The 18,650-nt window shown below is 56.2% G+C and overlaps 1 protein-coding gene across 5 annotated transcripts in view; it reads right to left on the bottom strand.

The window, feature by feature from the left end:
- The window catches only part of CLIP2 (CAP-Gly domain containing linker protein 2), a 75,738-nt gene that overhangs the window by 46,266 nt on the left and 10,822 nt on the right, over positions 1–18,650 (bottom strand). For all 5 annotated transcript variants that reach the window (XR_003003530.1, XR_003003531.1, XM_024747233.1 and 2 more), the window contains exon 2: positions 10,586–10,776. Coding sequence is in view for 3 of the 5 variants with exons in the window: in XM_024747233.1 (XP_024603001.1) it covers positions 10,586–10,709 (124 nt within the window). In the remaining 2 variants the exon portion in view is untranslated. The remainder of the gene's footprint in view (positions 1–10,585; positions 10,777–18,650) is intronic.

Below are 18,650 nucleotides of genomic sequence, written 5' to 3' on the forward strand. Positions count from 1 at the left end.
GGCTCAGTACTTGTGGCTTTCGGGCTCTAGAGCTCAGGCTCAGTAGTTGTGGTGCATGGGCTTAGCTGTTCCGCGGCAAGTGGGATCTTCCCGGGTCAGGGCTCAAACCCGTGTCCCTTGCATTGGCAGGCCGATTCTCAACCACTGCACCACCGGGGAAGCCCTGGACTGGGTACTTTTTCTGTATTATATTCTTATCTCGCAGGTTAGGAAACAGAGGTTATAAAACTTGCCCAAAGTTACCCAGGCAGGAGCCAGGCCCACCTGGTCTGGCTCAGAGCTTCCCTGTAAGGCAGGCATAGGAGGTGTCTAGCAGGTGTCAGTGCCCTTCCCATATCCGTTTCCAGAACACTACCTCGTGCTGAGGGGCTCTGTGATGTCTGCTTAACGGAATGGCCATGGCTCAGGTGAGACCCTGCCCTACCTGTTGTCTGTGCAGAGAGCATAGAGAAGGGTCCCAGGTCGAGGGGGACCCAGCGTGGCTATTCTTGGCAAGAAGCTGCCTACTCAGCTGTCCTCCCAGCTGTCCTGGCCCAGGCAGACCCCCAGGTAATCTCCTTTCTTCCCCACCCCTGCCCCTTCCAGAGGTCACCGGGCCCGGGGACCAGTTGTTTGAACAGCTGCTAAAATAAAATCCAGGTCACGAGCCTGGCGACCACACTTGGGTTTTCTGCTGCATTTTTCCTCTTTGGTGCTCCAGCCTCACAGGCACAAACCTTCACCCACTCCCCCGCTCACCCGGGGCAGCTTGCAGCCGCCTGAGCTGGGGAAAGTGTGGCAACCCCACTAGAGCCCCCTTCCCTCCAGGGAGCCGTTAGTAACGCACTGGCTGGGCCTGGCCGAGCCCCTTCCCATATCTGGGCCTCAGCTTCCCCATGGGGCAACAAAGGGCGAGGTCAGAAATTGCTAAGGTACTGGCCAGCACTGACATGCTACAAGCCCCACCTCTTCTCCCAGAGGAGGGGGTGTGTCATCAGAGCTAAGAGACCTGGCTGATGGGCTGAGCCTCTGGGGTGGTTCTGGAGGCTCCCTGAGGGCAGGGCCTGGGCCTCCCCGCCCTCCTAGTTCCCACATGGACCAGCAGCGGCTCGGCAAAGCCCCAAGAAAGCAAAGGGCAGCAACAGACTTAAACCTCACGCCAGCACCTGACCCTTCCCCAGACACCAGGCACAAGGGAATTGACTGCTGGTTTCAAGTTCAAAGTAGAACTTTGATAAAAAGGGCTAAAGGACATGGTGTGGAGTGACAGCAGCTGGTGGCCTGTTCCAACGTGGGCGGGGGGCGCTCAAGGCGGGGGTGGTGGGAGGTGCCCAGATGAGAGCGCATCCTCCCCTGCTTCCGCAAGGGCTTTGGTCCTGCCCTGCCTGGGAAGCGGAGACAGGCATTTTTCATACCTGCCGAATCTCAGCCACCAGGGACCCCATTCGTTGAGCACCCAGTGTCAAAGTGGGCCCAGCAAAGCGGTGGGGGGAACACCAGGACCGCAGCTACAACTCAGCCGGCCTTCTGCCTGGCAGGAAGGCACCAAGGTCCACGGGGCCCTGGGGTTGGGGAGAGAGGGCTCATTGCAAACAGAGTTGGGAGCACCTCCCAGAACCTCTGCCCTGACAGTCACAGGGCTCGTTCCCTCACCTCCTCAGAGCAGCCTTCCCTGACTGCTTCACCTAAAAGCGCACCCACTTGCAGCACCCTCTACTCACTTCATTCTTCAAGAGATTTACCCCGTCTTCACCTGTGTATGTCTGCCTCCAGACTGAAATGGAAGCTCACACGGGCTGTTTCCTCTCCAGCACCCAGCCTGGTTCCCCGCAGCAGGCCCTCCATGCAAGCTGCACTGCACTGCCGGCTCAGAACTGGGGCCCACACCGGCTCTGTGCTGGGTGCACGGAACAGTCAACAATCCGAGCTGCAGAACATCGCTCCCATTTCTTCAGTCAAGGAATCTGAGGCTCACTCCAGGCAGTTTCTGGTTCACCTGGTCTCCCTTCCGCCTTTGTACCTCCCTGAGCCCTTCCCATTTTCCCTGTGTTTCCAGAGGAAAGCTAAGAACCCTCTTCTCCTTTTAGAAGCAAACCTCCATCCCGCTTTGGTCTTCCCTGGGACTCGCCTCCCCGCCACCTCTCTCCTCTCCCCGCGATGGCCCTCCGACAGAGGTCCGAGCCCACGGGTGGCATGAATACCTCCCTGGCCCACAAAACAGCTTCCCTCACCTCGCCCCCTCCTGCTGTCACCCATTCTCCTTCCCAGCAAACAAGCTTTTCTCTCTCTAAATGTTTCTTACATAGATCATTCATGTCCAGTGCAGAAAAAATTTTAAACATAGTTACTGATTAAAAAAATGAAAAGGACCTGGGCTTCCCTGGTGGCGCAGTGGTTGAGAGTCCGCCTGCCGATGCAGGGGACACGGGTTCGTGCCCCGGTCCGGGAAGATCACACAACAGTGAGAGGCCCGCGTACCACAAAAAAAAAAAAAAAGAAAAAGAAAAAGAAAAGGATCTATAGTTCCATCATATAAACATAATCACAGTTAACATCTTGGTGTGTGTTTTTCCACGCTTTATCCTGTGCATGTAGGGGTGTGTGTGTGTGTGTGTGTGTGTGTGTGTGTGTGTGTGTGTGTGTGTGTGTGTGTGTGTGTATAGTACTTAAAAGTCAAAAACACAAGCCAGGCTGTAGTCACATATTACTCGGTCCTCTGCTCTTCCTGCAGTTGGTATTTTTCCATCCAGAGGTGTCTAGAAGGAAACGGTTCCATGCCCTAATAAAACTCTGCTTCCCAGTCCCTCTCTGACCCTCAGCTCCTGACCCCTCCCCGCTCTGGAAACTTCTCCTGCAAGGATGCCTCACTGCACTGCAGGGGGCCCTTCCCGGCCTTGTGGTGCCTGGCCCTGCTGTCCATGCTCCTCTCAAGGCTCCCTGTTCCTGTGACAGGACTGGGGCCTCCCCAGTCCTCCACCCTGGCCCACACTGGTGATCCTCTCCGATGGGGTGGTCTCCATCCACTACCTCTCCACCTATATTCCAGCCAGTGCTGTGCTGGGAAAGGCTTAACTAGTTCTCCAAGAGAAAATAATAATAATAACCCTGATTTTGTAGCCTTTGCCAATTTCCACAGTGTAAATTCTCCCACCATGATCCATCTCAAGCTACCAGCATGATGCCACTGAACACAGAATTGGGAAGAGATTATATATAGTATTTCCCACGTAGAGTAAATAACCTCAAAGACACAGATGCTGGGGACTTCCCTGGTGGCGCAGTGGTTAAGAATCCGCCTGCCAATGCAGGGGACACGGGTTTGATCCCTGGTCCGGGAAGATCCCACATGCCACGGAGCAGCTAAGCCCGTACGCCACAACTACTGAAGCCCGCATGCCTAGAGCCCATGCTCCGCAACAAGAGAAACCACTGCAGTGAGAAGTCCGTGCACCTCAATGAAGAGTAGCCCCTGCTCACCGCAACTAGAGAAAGCCCATGGGAGCAACAAAGACCCAATGCAGCCATAAATAAATAAATAAATAACAGAACAAAACAAAAAAAAACACAGATGCTACAAAATCTTACTAGTAGTAAATAGTAGCTTTTTTACCAGTAGTAGTAGTAGTGGTATAAACACTACTAGGAGAACCACTAGAAGTCATGAGTTTTGAATATTTATTACCTATGTTTTTAATAGAATGTACTTAATTTTGGGCTTCCCTGGTGGCGCAGTGGTTGAGAGTCCACCTGCCGATGCAGGGGACACGGGTTCGTGCCCCGGTCTGGGAAGATCCCACATGCCGCGAAGCGGCTGAGCCCATGAGCCATGGCCGCTGAGCCTGCGCGTCCGGAGCCTGTGCTCCGCAACGGGAGAGGCCACAACAGTGAGAGGCCCGCGTACCGCAAAAAGAAAAAAAAAAAAACCCACAAGAGGGGCCTTGGAGGGACCCACAGTGATGATATGACATGCACCAAGGAGCATGATGAAGTTGGCCCTTTGCCCCTGAAAGCCAGAGGGAAAAAAAGCGTATCTATAAACGTTCCATAGAACATAGTTCAACAAGATGTTAATAGGTATCATGAAAACAACACCTTAATCTCCAAATTCAAACAACTTGAGGAACAGGGGCTTAAGCAAAGTTAAGGTTACTTTGCTGCAGGACTTGTCAGAGCCTTTAATGTGCAAAAGAGCAGTGTGATGACTTAGGAAGGGCTATAAGTAAGTTGACTACATAATTTATAATCCAAAACTAGACACAGTGGAGAGAAAAGAGGTGCTATTAATATAGTATCATGCCAAGACCACAAGCATAAACTAGGGCTGTCTCAGGCAGTACACGGTCACTCTGGCCTAAAATTATAGCATTTTTTTCTCTGTGTCGCCTAAGGAAACCCTGCCTGCCCATCAGGCCAGCTCCACCACCCCTCACTGGCACTGCCACCCCACGGAACTCCATTCTTCCCTGATTGGCACAGCCTGCCACCCAGGCTGCCAGGGTACACATATGCACCCCACCCAGAAGACAAGCCCTGGGAGGTGGGGTCCACACAGACCCCCTCTCCATCCCTGGGGCCCCAAAATGGGGCTGAAATATACCCTGGCCACGACCCTGACCTCCCCTCCTTGGTGGCCCCAATGCAACATACATAAATGCCCCACAAACCCCAAAGCAGCTTTCTGCTCTAAGATCCCGGCTCTCCTGGCAGGGACTCAACACCGAGGTCCAAAGGAAGGGATGGGGTCTCTAGAGCATTCCTCAAGGGCGCCAGCTTTTCCACCGTGAGCCCCCCAGCCCGGTCCACCCTCCAGTCAGTCCCTTGACAGCGCCCCGCTCATATGGTCTCTGGAAAGACCCCTCCCAACCCACTCTGACCAAGGCAGGGCCCGCCCCCTGTGGCCACCACAGGCCCGGCATCTCCCCTGCTACGCCATCTCCAGCCATCCATCCCTGCAGAAGGGACCCTCTACCAGGCCGTTCCGGGGCGGGCCCCAGTCCCAAGGATTGCTCAGCGTCCTTCCTGAGCCAAAGGGAACTCAGAAGCCCCCTTCTGTTCCTCTTACTCCCAAACCAGGGGGAAAGAGCCCCTACCCAGCAGACTCAGCTGAGGCCCCAGGGAGAAAAAGATGCGGGAGGCTTACCCTGGAAGGAGCAGAGCCAGCTTCCCATGGAGAAACCCTGCTACAGCCACGCCAGCCACGGCAGGCAGGCAGGCGGGCGGGCGGGGGCAGCTGGGCCCCTGCTCCCCCAGCTCCCCCCCCACCGCCCCCATTCCCGATCGATTCTGGGCGTCGTCAGGAACATTAGGAGGCTGCCCTGCCCCCCGCCCATCCGCAGCCCAGCCACAGAAAAGCTCAGCTTGGCTTTCCCCATCCTGATGCCATTAAAAAGTTTAGGATGTGGTCAGAGGAGGAGAGCAGGAGAGCTGACCTTGAAGGGGGTGAGTGCCGCCTGGAGCCAGGGCTAGCTCTGCAGGAGCAAGGGCTGGCAGCTGGTCCGGTTCTGCCCAGGTTTGCGCAGCATCTGGGACAGGTCAGTTAAAACGGGGATGAAGCCACCTACCCTCGTAGGGAGCATGGGGATCAAGGTGAAAGACACTAACCTCCGCGGGTGGAGTGGAGTGGGGTCAGTGTCTAGGACTAGAGGCCAGCTGTGAAGCTCTGTGGGACACCCCACCCCGGGCACGTCAGGCTGGCTCCCATGTCTGGAGCACCCACAGGGTGTGGGAGCACCCGGGCCCCAGCTCAATAAGCCAGAACTTCAAAGCTCTGGGCCCCTTGGGGGAGATCAACATATAGGAAGTGGACCCTGCCCCAAGTGGCCCGCTGCTTTTCTGAGGGGGACGCCCATGCACACGTGTCCTCGACCTCCTGTGTCCTGGGTCCCCCACGTGTGCAAAGGCCACAGGCACACTGGGGGATAGCCGTGACCAACCTAACGAGAACAGATGGCTCCTCCAGCCCCGCCCATCTAGCCGGTGCCTGAGCAGAGTGTAGCAGTGGACTCAGGAGTCCAGCCACCGCAGCTGCCTCAACCCTGGGGGCAGCAGGTACCAGCAGCCTGAACCAGCTTTAGACCAAGCCCAGCCCTGCTACCCTCTGGCCCTGTAACTCTAAGCAACTCAGCTGAGACCTCCAAGCCTCAGTTCTGTCATCTTTCAAATGGACAGAAGAGCAGTTCTCTCACTCAGTTGTTAATGAGAAAGAAATGTGATAAGACACCTGCTGCAGGGCCGGCTTGTGACACACAAGTGTCAAACGCTGTCCCTCCTAGATGGGAAATCTCTGGGGCTGGACCACAGGGCAAGGGGTGGGAGAGGCCCTCCAAGGGTCCTCCTGCCCCAGTGGGGGGCAAGGGCAGAGAGACCTCACAGTGGCCTATGGTCTGTCCCTGTCCCTAGAGCCCTCCCCAGGTCCCTGCGGCCAGCCCTTCTTGTCCCAAGAGGGACACCCACGGCCTAGCCTGGCCCGCCCCCACCTGAGGCTCAGAAGCAGACCCCGGGAAGGACTAAGGGCTCCTATGCACAGCCTGCCGTGGTTCCTACGACTGCCCAGCAGTGTTGGACCTGCCCGGCCACCAGCGGCTGTTCCTGACCCAAATGGAAGGCCTAACCCCAGCAGCATCTTGGGCCACCAGCCCGGAGACCTGAGTTCCCCCAACATCTTCCTCAGGCCCAGGATAGGCTCCCAACCCCCAGGCGGCCTGGGTCACAGCTCCCCAACTCCCTTCCGGTCGCCACTCCTGCCCTGGCCCATTCACAACCCTCCCCAGGCCTCTCAAGCCGCTCTCCATCCATCCCCGTCCTTAGAGGTCTCAAGACTCAGGACTTTTGTAGCCACTACTGCCTCTGCCTGGATGCCCTTTCCCTGACCTTGCGGGTTCCTGCTTGTCACTAAGATCTTCACGCCAGTGTCACCTCCTGAGTGAGGACCCCCTCCCCCGCCCCGACTGCCTGATCTGAAGCAGCCTCCAGGGGGTCCATCCCATCTGGCTGGGCTGCCCCTGACCTAGAGGCCCCACCCAGGTTTTGGCCCACTGGTGGGTCCCAGACCGCCTTCCCGTGCACCTGCTTTGACCACCTCTGGGCCACCTCCTGGTATAAGAGACCCCCTCCCACGGCCCCTCTGGTCCTGCGGCTCTGGGAACCGACAAAGGCCGGGTGGGGCGGAGGCATCAGCCCAGGCCTGACCCTTGGCAGATCCTCTGCCCGGAGGCTGAGCTCATGCTTTGGGAGGCTGCCACTGCCCCGATTCCCAGAGCAACTGCCCCCCTCCAGCCACCACCAGGCTCCAGCCTCTGCCAGACCCTCTCTTGGTGCTCCAGCACCCACCTCCGGAGTCCCAGCCTCCCAGCCTCCCATGGGGGTGGGCGCCTCCAGCACTTCGGAGAGCTGATGGCCAGTTCCATGGGGTGGGTGAGGGAGCCTGTGGGCCAGGAATGGGGCCACCGTCCTCCCCTGCTGCTGCCACACATCCCGCCTCTGCTGGGACTCTTGTTATGAGACCTGGAGCAGGGACGAAAGCAGCTCTGGGCCGCAGAAACCTCCCTTCCCCTGTCACAGGGCTCCACTGCCCTGGCCAACTGCTCCCGGCTCTCTGCTCCCTCCCCCAGCCCGGGGGTCTGTCTCTCTCAGACCTGCAAAGGCAGCAGGTGTCAGAGCGGGAAGGAGGGCAGCACCAACCGCAGCTGCAGCCTTTTGCCGCCACCGCGTCCCTCAGCCGGGGGCGTGTCTCTGTGATCAATCGGGCATTCATGGAGCGTCACCTCCTCTCCCGGCACGGGAACAGCCCTGCGGGGTTGGGGTCCAGGCAGAGTCAGACCACCCAGGCCCCACCCTCAGCGGCCCCCAGACCACCGTGCGGTGTGACCAGGAGGCAATGAGCAGGCCACACAGTGTGGTCCATTCCCCTTCCCTCGAGAGACCAGGATGTAGCCATTCAAAATGATGGCAAAGAGGACACTGCCGTAGCACGGGGGCGGGGGGGCACTTCCCATAGAACGCAACCAAATGTGAAGCAGTAGGATGCAAGTCTGGATACAACCCATGACTTAACTGCTTGAAACAACAACATGTGAACAGGAAAAGACCAGAAGGAATATGTCACAGTGGTGGCTGTGATTAGGTTAAATGGAGGGGTAATGGGAGTTCCTTCTTTTATCACTCAAATTTTTCTGTAATGAGATTATGGAGGGATGAAAGGAAAAGCAATTACTCTTTAATGAGTCTTGTGCCTGCAGGCACTTCTCATTTATTAACTCACTTGATTCCCTGAGAGAAATGACATTATCCCATTTGTGGCTCAGAGAGGTTAAGTAATGCTTCCAAGGTCACACAGGAGGGACATTAGAGCTGGATCAGAGTCAGAACTCAGGCCCTCTGGATCAGAGAGGAGGCAATGAGGAAAGAATCCAGAAGGTGCTAGGGGCTCTCTCCAGTGGAGAAGAGGGTCAGGGCCAAGCCTGGCTGGAGCCCTTCTCCAGCCAGTGGGATATACAACTCCCACCCGCTCTAGACCACTAGGCCCACTTGGTGCCTCTGCCCATGCTCTGTCTCCAGGCCCCACATCGTCCTCCTCCTCCACACTTACACTCCCTCCTTCCTTAAGGCTGAGCTCACTCACACTTCCTCCAGGAAGTCTTCCCTGCAGCCCACCCATGGTGGTCAGCCCCTTCACCTCCCACAGCTCTGGAAGTGAGTACAAACATCTTCACCCGGGTGACCACATGCCTCCTCACCAGTCTCCCCAGCCCCGCTCTTAACCCCCGCAACCCGCCCTCTGCCTGGTGGCCTGAGGAATGCCAACACCACCAGACGACCTTTGCTAACATCCTCCAACAGCTTCCATCACACTTAAAACAAACCCAGTCCCCCTGCCCTTCACCACCTGCCTCTGCCGCCCTCCCCAACCTCATTTCACACTCCTCTTTACCCAGACCTGTCTTCTTTCTCTTTTAAAAAAAAACCCTTGTCCCCTGCATTGGCAGGCGGACTCTCAACCACTGCGCCACCAGGGAAGCCCTCTTTCTCTTTTTTAACAAACAATCCATTCCTGCCTCAGGGTCCTTCCGTTACTTGTTCCCTCACCTGGAACAGCCTTTTCCCCTTGTTTTTCCCCCCCCCCCCGCCTAGGTTCTTCTGAGGCTCAGAAATGAGGAAAGGAGGATTTACCACCTTGAAAGGGGTTGTCTGGGCCTCCACACGAGCCTGTACCAGGCAGGGCAGTCCACGGGCCACATGACACATCTTCCTCACCTTTCCATGCTAGCTGTCTGGCTTTCCCAGGGACCTGGTTCTGTCAACTGCCCGTGCCTTTGGCTCAAACTTCACTTGACCCTACCCAGGGCCCAGATTGCCCAGTCTGGCCTGTGACTGGTTTTGCCTCTCCAAACTTCTATGCCAATCAGATGAGATGGACCCTGTCTTACCCTGCTGGCTGGAGTGTCGTCAAAGTGGGAATTTGTGCCAAAGATGTTCATCACAGCATTATTTACCAAAGTGAAAAATAAGAGGGCCTCCCTGGTGACGCAGTGGTTAAGAATCCACCTGCCAGTGCAGGCGACACGGGTTCGAGCCCTGGTCCGGGAAGATCCCACATGCCGGGAAGCAACTAAGCCCATGTGCCACAGCTACTGAGCCGGCGCTCTACAGCCCGTAAGCCACAACTACTGAGCCCACGTGCCACAACTACTGAAGCCCGCGCACCTACAGCCCAAGCTCCGCAACAAGAGAAGCCACCGCAATGAGAAGCCCGTGCACCGCAACCAAGAGTAGCCCCCGCTTGACGCAACCAGAGGGAAGCCCGCGTGCAGCAAAGAAGACCCAACGCAGCCAAAAATAAAATAAATAAATTTATAAAAAAATTAAAAAGCAGATTTTCAAGTTGTATATGCAGCATGATTGCAAAGATATATATTAAAAAAAAAAAGTGAAAGGATATAAACCAAAATAGTAAGAGTTACCTCTAGGGAAGATTATAGGCAATTTTACCCCTACATCAAACTTTCCAAATATTACAGAGTGGACTCTCTTACTTTTTATCACTAGAAAAAGCCAATAGCTAACAGCTGTCCTCAACCCATCTGCCTTCAGAGCTGGTGCATCCAGCCCAAGCACCTGGCCTTACCCCTGCCCTGCCAGGAACCCTCTGCCCACCAGCAGGAGGACTACAGGTTACACAAGTAAAGCTCAAAGGGCATAGGTCTGGGTGGTAGACAAGAAAGCTGATGGGAAGATGGGGATCATTTCAGACCCTGGAAGGGGAATGAGTGGGGGCAGGGAGGCTGGCAGAGGCTGGAGTTTGAATTGGGCTGTGTTTCCCAGGCTGAGTGACGTGGGCAAGTTGCCATGCCTCCCTGGGCCTCCATTTCCTCATCCCTAAGGGAAGCCAACAGTGGTACCGCCTCCCAAATTTGGAGGAGCGTGAAAAGGAACAATTGCACATAAAGCATGTGTCCCTGCCCGTTAATTTTCAAAGGGATGCGGTCAGACATCAAGAAGAACTTCTGGGAACCGCTGGCCTCCAGGCTGGTCAGGGAGCAGCCCAAGTTCCCTTGGCTCTTCCGGAAGAACCACTACCCACCCCCGCTCCACCCTTGGCCCTGCGCACCTTCCTTGGAGCCAGTGGCCGTCACAGTGGCAGAGGCCGAGGTTGATCCAGTGGACGTCCGGCCCATGGGACTTGAGTGCTTCCCCCCGCGGCCGGGGGGCTTCAGGCCGCTGGGCTTCTGCATGGTGGTGCCACTCGGTGGGCAGAGAAGGGTCTGTGCAGGTCACGTGCTCTCTGCCATCGTCACTCACCTGTGGGCAGAGAACAGGAGGGATCACATCACAACGTCACCAGATGGCAGAGCACCCCTGGCCCCGTGAGGCAGGGACCATGGTCATCCCCATTTTCTAGATAGGGAAACTGAGGTACAGGGAAGTGGCTGCAGGCGTGGGCCCAGCATGGCGGTGGCGCTGCCGGGACACGTGTTCCAGTCCGCCAGACTCTGGGTCGGGCACACACTCTCTCTTACATCCGGGACCCAGGAGGTGAACATCGGGAGGAAGCCGGCTCAGAGGTCTGCAGCACAGGCTGTATTAACCCCAGCAGCCCCTTAGCAGGACCGTGCAGCTCAGCATGGCCACCAACAGATGAATGCAGCTGTCACCGCACAGCACTGGCCAGCAGATTCTGACATGCATGGGCAACCCAGTGGGTCACTCTCCAGTGGCCCCCAGACCCTGTAGGACCAGCCAACAGCTCACATCCCTCAATGCAGGCTGGACAAAGCAACATCTAGTTTAATCAACCAGCCTCACCACACAGGCCATACGCCAGCTTTGGGTTCACCATCCAGCACTCAACCACTCCACCCCAGGTGCGGGGACACACACACAGAGGAGCTTACACCTGCCTCAACCCCCTGCCAGGACGGACTCGCCGTGCCCTCAGCCTGCCTTCCCGCGATTACAGCTCCCTGCTTTCATGACTAAGCAGAGAAAGATGCGATGAATATGGCCAATAGGGCACTAGTGTTTGACAAAGGGGATTCCTGAGAGGGGAAGCCCCCAATCTCCATGGTGATCAGCTCAGGGTACCAGGTGACAGAAAGATGGGACTGACTGCAGGGGAGTTGGGGGAGAGGCAGAAAGGACAGGCCCACATCCCCTACTCCCCCACTGTCTTGTGTGCACACCCTCTCTTCTACTAGGTATTCATGTAGGGCTCCCCATAGGCCAGGCCCTGTCCTGCCCCAGAGCCGCAGGCAGGATGCGTCCTCCACCTAGGGGAGCACACTGTCCGGTGGGGAGAGGGGATGCAGAGCACAGCGGACGGACAGAGGATTTTGGGAGAAAGCATCACCCCCTCAGGACCTCGGGAACAGGGGACATTAGTGCCTTCTGGACATCAAACTCATGCAGTAGGGGATGCCGCACCCTTCGCCCGTCCAGCCGTATCCTCATCCCACTCATGGTCACAGAATATTATTCCTTTTTAGAGAACCCTTTTCTCCATTCTTGAGCCATATGACTTACATGAGCTGACCCCCAATCCCCACACCTAGAGTGGACACATGACCCAGGCCTGGCCAGAGCCCCATGGTTAGCTGAAGGAAGATCATGTGACCCAAGGAGCATCAGGGCCTGGACTCCGGCTGGAACCTTTAGGAAAAGGTGCTCTTCTTGTTCTGGGGCTGTCTAGGTGTGGGATGAAAGCCAGGAGCTGCAGGATTACTACACAGAAGAGACTGCCAGGGAACAATGCCAACACAGAGAAAGCAGAGCTAAGTCCCAGGATTTGGAGGGCCTGGATCCAGCTGAACCTGAAGCTGGTCACTTGAGCCCTTCACTTACATCAGCCAACAAATCCGGATACACACAGGCACTGTTATGTCTTTTTGCCTAATTCTCTTTGAGGGACACTGTCACTTGCAACCAAAGAAGTTCTGACTAATACAGAGGCCAACCCACAATGCTCACAGCAGGAATATGTGTCCCCAGAAAGGCTCCCAAGCCAGCAGGATGAGCCAACAACACTATTACCGTCCTGGCATAGCCACGGGAAGGATCAGCTCCTCACACCGGGTGGTTAGACATAAGAGCAAAGGAAAATGAGTTCCTGCAAGGCACAAAGTAGTGGCACCTACATGCCCAGGTGTGCTGATGGGCGTATGAGGTATGCCAGCCTTGGCCTGCCCCCCAGAGTCCGCCAAATCCAACATTCTAATCCCCTGACCAACTCCCTGACACCCCAGGAATTCTGGGGCCCAGGAGTCACTCGCTGTCAGGCTTGGGTCAAGCTACAAATCATATATCTAATAAAGGTCATTTATTCACCAACATATGAAGAACCCTTACAACTTACTAATAAGACCTAATAAAAAAATGAACAGAAGATTTGAATACCCATTTCACCAATGAAGATACTAAACAGCAATAAGCACATGAAAAGATGACCTACATCATTAGTCACAAGGGCAATGTGGATCAAAACCACAATGCGGAAAAAAAAAAAAAACCACAATGCGATACCACTTCACGCAGATCAGGACGGCTAAAATCAGAAAAACCGACAATATCAAGTGCTGATCAGGATGTCGAGTAATCAGGACAGATTGTTGGTGGAAATGAAAACCGGTGCAACCCCACTGGAAACCAGTTTGGCAGTTGCTTAAAAAGTTAAATATAGGGGCTTCCCTGGTGGCGCAGTGGTTGAGAATCTGCCTGCTAATGCAGGGGACACGGGTTCGAGCCCTGGTCTGGGAGGATCCCACATGCCGCGGAGCAACTAGGCCCGTGAGCCACAACTACTGAGCCTGTGCGTCTGGAGCCTGTGCTCCGCAGCAAGAGAGGCCGCCATAGTGAGAGGCCCGCACACCGTGATGAAGAGCGGCCCCCACTTGCCACAACTAGAGAAAGCCCTCGCACAGAAACAAAGATGCAACACAGCAAAAATAAATTAATTAATTAATAAACTCCCACCCCCAACATCTTTAAAAAAAAAAGTTAAATATATACCTACCATATGACCCAACCAATCACCCAAGCGAAATAAAAGCATATAACCATACAATCATTTGTAAAACAAAACAAAAAATGTTCATAGTGACCTTATTCACAATAGCCAAAACATGGAAATAACCCAAATGTCCATCAACTGGTGAATATATAAACACAAAGTTCATCTAGACAATAGTACACAGTTGTCCCTTGGTATCCTTGGGGAATTGGTTCAGGATCCCTGAGGTTACCCAAATCCGAGGATGCCCAAGTCCTTCATATAAAATGGTATAGTGCAGTCAGCCCTCCATATCTGCAAATGCAGAACCCAACTGTTGATATTTGCAACAATATGGATGAACCTCCAAAAACATTATACTAAGTGAAAGAAACCAGACCCAAAAGACTACATATAGTTTGATTCCACTTATTTGAAATTTCAAAACTATAGACACAGAAAGCAGATCGGCGGTTGCCAGGGGTTGAGAGCAGGGACTGACTTCAAACAGGCATGAGAGAACTTTCTGGGTGGTAGAAATGCTCTAACACTGGATTGTGGTGATGGCTACACACCTGTATGTTTATACTAAAAGTCATCAAACTGTACACTTAAAATGGATAGATTTAATAATGTGTAAATTAGATCTCAACTTAAAAAAAAAAATTCTATAAAAAATGAAATCCCTGGGCTTCCCTGGTGGTGCAGTGGTTAAGAATCCCCCTGCCAATGCAGGTCACATAGGTTCGAGCCCTGGTCCGGGAAGATCCCACGTGCTGCGGAGCCAACTAAGCCTATGCGCCACAACTACCGAGCCTGTGCTCTAGAGCCCGCGTGCCACACTACTGAAGCCCGCACTCCACAGCAAGAGAAGCCACCACAATGAGAAGCCCCCGCTCGCCACAACTAGAGAAAGCCTGCGTGCAGCAATGAAGACCCAACGCAGCCAAAAAAAAAGAAATCCCTGAAGGCTCCCCCTAGTAGTGTGATGGGCTTCAAGGCCCTCCTCACCACCTCCAAGGCCCTCCCTCACCCACTCCACTCCAGCCACACTAGCTCACACTAAGCACACTCCAGTCTCAGGGCCTCTGCACATGCTGTTCCCTCTGCCTGGAATGCTTTTCCTTCAAATATCCAGTGTGTTGCTCATCTCCTCCAATTATCTGCTCCAACGTCCCCTTCGAAGATTACAACCCCTCTCCAGCCCTCCCCGGCTTTGTTTTTCTCTACTGCACAAGGAAAAGACTTGAGTCTGTTTACTGTGGTATCCTCAGCACTGATGGGATGCCTGGTGCCTATAGGTGCTCAGGAAAACACTTGAATGGATGAATGATGCTGGCTTATGGGGATGAGAGGCCCGGGAGGCCCCCCTCACCTCCTCAGGGCCCAGCCCTCAGGACTGAGTGGCTTGTAGTGATCAGCCCAGCTGGCCGTCTGACACCACAGCTTTTCATGCAGCTGGTCTAGACTCCTCACTAGCCCACATGCCCTCTGAGACAGGGACCAGGCGTCATAACTGTGTCTGGCGTTGGAGGCTCCCCAACCAGCCTTGCTGTCGATGACCCTGCATTTCCTTACCACTCGCCTGACCGTCTCCCACCTCCCAGACTCTGCCTGTGCCTTTTCTCCCACCTGCTTCACTTCACCTATTCCAACCACATATGGAACACTTAGCTCGATGCCTCCTCCTCCAGGAAGTCTCCCAGGACCTTTGACCCAGAGACCTCAGGATGACACACTGAGCCAAGGAGAGAGGATACCGTTCTCCTACCTTCATTACGCCTCCTGGGAGCCCACGGGTAACCCCAGGTGGAGCCACCGTCTCCTCTCTGAGAACCCAGCCCCAGCATGGCGCCCGGCACAGAGCCTGTGATTCGGAAACCCCGTATGAGAGCACACGTGCTACGGCCCAGAGGACAAAGGCCTTCAAGGCCACAAATCCCCAGGGACACTGTTCCCACGGGAGGCTTCTGGAGGCTCTCACAGTCACCCTCCTACCCTCCCAGACCCTGATGACCCCGCAGCGTCAAGCGTGAGGAACCTATCGTGTGCCGGGCCTTACGCCCTGATGAGGCGGTGGTCACCTTACAGGAGGAACATCCGACGTTCAACAAAGTGCGGGGTCGAGCCCAAAGTCACACATGGCTCAGCAGCTGGGCTGGAGCCAGACCCAGGTCTAGCCCTCTGCCTCCCTACACTGCCTGGCCCAGGCCTGGAATAACATTTGTGAGACCCCTGGCCTCTGGGGAGAGCACCCACGTGCCTCACGGACAAAGGAGACCAGAGGAGCTGGCGGGAGAGAGAAGAACCAAGGCTGCATTACTTGGCCCACCCCAGTCCCACCCCTGCCCCCGCGCAGGCCTCCAGTGCTGGGGGAACACAGGGAAGGGGAGATGGAGAGAAGAATGGTGAACAGGAAGAGGGGGAGGAGGCCCCTTTATGACTCAGCCCTGCTTGTGGGACAGAGGAAGACAGGGGTTTCTTGGAAAAAGCTGGGACGTGGGGATAAGTTGGCCTCTGGCCACACTGCAGCCGATGGGGGAGGCCTGGGAGGAAGTAGATTTCAGTCTCATGGAGTTCCAACCCTAGACCCACCACGAGTGGCTGTGGGACCCTGGCTCAGCACGAGCCTCAGTGTCATCACCTGTAAAATGGGGGGGAAAGCACTGCTGCTGTGTGGGGAGCACAAATGAGCGAGTCAATGAGACAGGCCCACGAATGTCCCTCTGTGCCCGGCGCACAGGCTGTGTGGAAAGGGCAGCATCACTACGATCTGGTCTCTATTACGTTCTCCAAAGGCCCGGGATGCACACCCTGCCTCCCCCAGGGAGCCGGGGCCCCGACGAGGCGGGTGTGGGAGAGGCGAGCAAGGACGGGTGGCGTTCAGACCAACAGGCCCCCTTTGTGCTGCCCTCAATTACCATTTACCAAAGACAAACCCGGGCTGCGTTTCAGGGTTTCCATTTCAGCCGCCCTGGGGGTGGCGGGCTGCAGCTTCGGGGGCGGGGGATGAGGCCCAGGAACTTTCCACCAATCAGCGGCCCAGGGTGCGGCCCCGACAGAAGGGGGAAAGATGCCAACTAGGGCAGTGGAAAGCCCATGTCCTTGTGCCAGCGTCGCCCAGAGGGCATGGGAGGCGGGCACCAGGAAGCAGGCTCCCAGGACCAGACCTCAGCTCAGAGACCTCGGCCAAGAGCCACACCCCGGGCTCTCTTGCTGCCCAGCAGACGCAGCTCTCCGGGGGTGGGGGTGGGGGGGCTCCTCCTGCCCACCCCAGGGGTCCCAGCAGTCGGGGTGCCCATGCTCCCCCCACCTCCTGAGCCTGTGACCCATGTGCCGGGCCACATGGCAGCCAGAGATGGACTTAGTGTGGCCCCTGCCCCCTCACCGCAGGCCCAAAGGCTCCAGACCACAGCAGTGCCACGGGGCGAAGCGGGTGGTGGGAGGCGCACGGGGTGGGGGGCTGGGTCCAAGCTGGGGAAACTGCAGGGCACAGACTCCGCTCTGCCAGGTCCACCAAACAGCTAAGGATTTAGACTGCCTAAAATGTGCAGGGGGTGGGTATCCAGAGACTAAAAGAGACACCAGGCGGGGGGAGGGGGTCTCCCAATCATGCCCAGGCATCAGGCAAAGGATCCGCAGATCGGAGGAGCATTTCGGCAAAACCTCTGGGAGCTGATGAGGACGATGGGGTGCCGTGACAGACAGGGACTCCACCAGGCCTGAGCTGAGACGGAGGCAGGGGCTGGAGGGAACAGAGCGGCGACAGATGCCTAGCAGGTGACAAGTACTGGTGGAGGAGGGCAGGTGGGAGGAGGTGGGGGGGAGGCAGGGCTGAGGACGGCAGAAGGCAGGAGAACCTCTCAACACCTGGAGGGACCTGGGAGCAGGAAGGAGCCCGGGTGGGGAGCTCATCTGGGGACAGGCTGGGTGTGAAGTGACTGAGGCCTGGGGCACCCACCTGGTGTGTAGTATACGGGGCTGGAGGCAGAGAAGAAAGGGAGCAGAGGGCACGGACCTGAGAGGACCCTGATGACGGCCGGGCCAGCTTTCGAGGAGAGGATGTTGTTAGGCTGGAGAGCAGCTGGGCCTCCCCAGTCAGCAGGGAAATGCAAATCCACGCTGCAAGGAGATCCCTTTTCCCACCCAATCAGATGGGCGAAAAGTCAAAAAGCCAGGTGATACCCAGTTGCTAGAAAGGCCTCCGGGAAAGGGCAGGTGGGCCAAGGGCTGGGCGAAGGGCAGGCACAGCCTGGGGGAACAGTGTAGGTGCAGTGGACACTCGGCCGGGGACCGTGGCCGAGGGTCCTGGAGGCGCCTACACGGCGCTTATCCACAGCACCCCACGCGACAGCCAAGAAATGCAGTTTGGGGGATGGGAACGGGGCCGGGGTTGGGCAACTGGGGCTTCGTTTCTATTTGTAAGATTTGCTTCTTCCTCCTCCTCTTCTTTTTCTTGTAGGCCATGCTGAATGGCAACGTGGGATCCTAGCTCCCCAACCAGGGAAGGGATCAAACCTGCACCCCCTGCACTGGAAGTGCGGAGTCTCGACCGCTGGAGCACCAGGGAAGTCCCGAGATTTGCTCAAGCCCTGCAGGCTGTACGTGGGAGTTCACTGTGCCCTGTCTATTCTTTTTGAGTGCCTCAAATATTTCAGAACATTTTTTAAGTAAAAAAAAATTTAAAGACAGACACCAGGGGACGGGGAGAGGAAACAGTTCCTCCCCTCCCCATGCATACCCAGCAAGAGGAATGGGGGACAGGCCCCAAACAGAGTGAACCCCACGGGTGCTGACCGCCAGGCTCCCAAAGGCAGGCCCCTATGTGGGCGTGGCGTGGGCCCCCCCAGCTGCCCCACGGGGCATCCCAACACTCCCGCCTGCACTAGAAACCCAGTGTTACCCCAACCCCCATATCCAGCAGGGGCCCCAAGGGCGAGTGTGACCAACGTCCCCATGAGCCTCAGCCCAGGCGGCACCCACTGCCTGTCCCACCCTGCTTGGAAAAGAGGCCCATTTTGTTCGCATGCGACTGAGGTTCAGGGAATTTCACCCAGTGGTGAAGCGAGAATCCCCACGTGCAAGCACAGAGCAGAGCAGATCTGGGACAGCCCCCACCGCCGCCCCCCACGAGTCCTGCCAGCTCACACCAGCTGCCCCTCAGGCCTGGGAGAGCGGAGGAGGGGGCGCC

This window comes from Neophocaena asiaeorientalis, unplaced genomic scaffold (genome assembly GCF_003031525.2).
Source record: "Neophocaena asiaeorientalis asiaeorientalis breed wild unplaced genomic scaffold, Neophocaena_asiaeorientalis_V1.1 scaffold607, whole genome shotgun sequence".
NCBI lineage: Eukaryota > Metazoa > Chordata > Mammalia > Artiodactyla > Phocoenidae > Neophocaena > Neophocaena asiaeorientalis.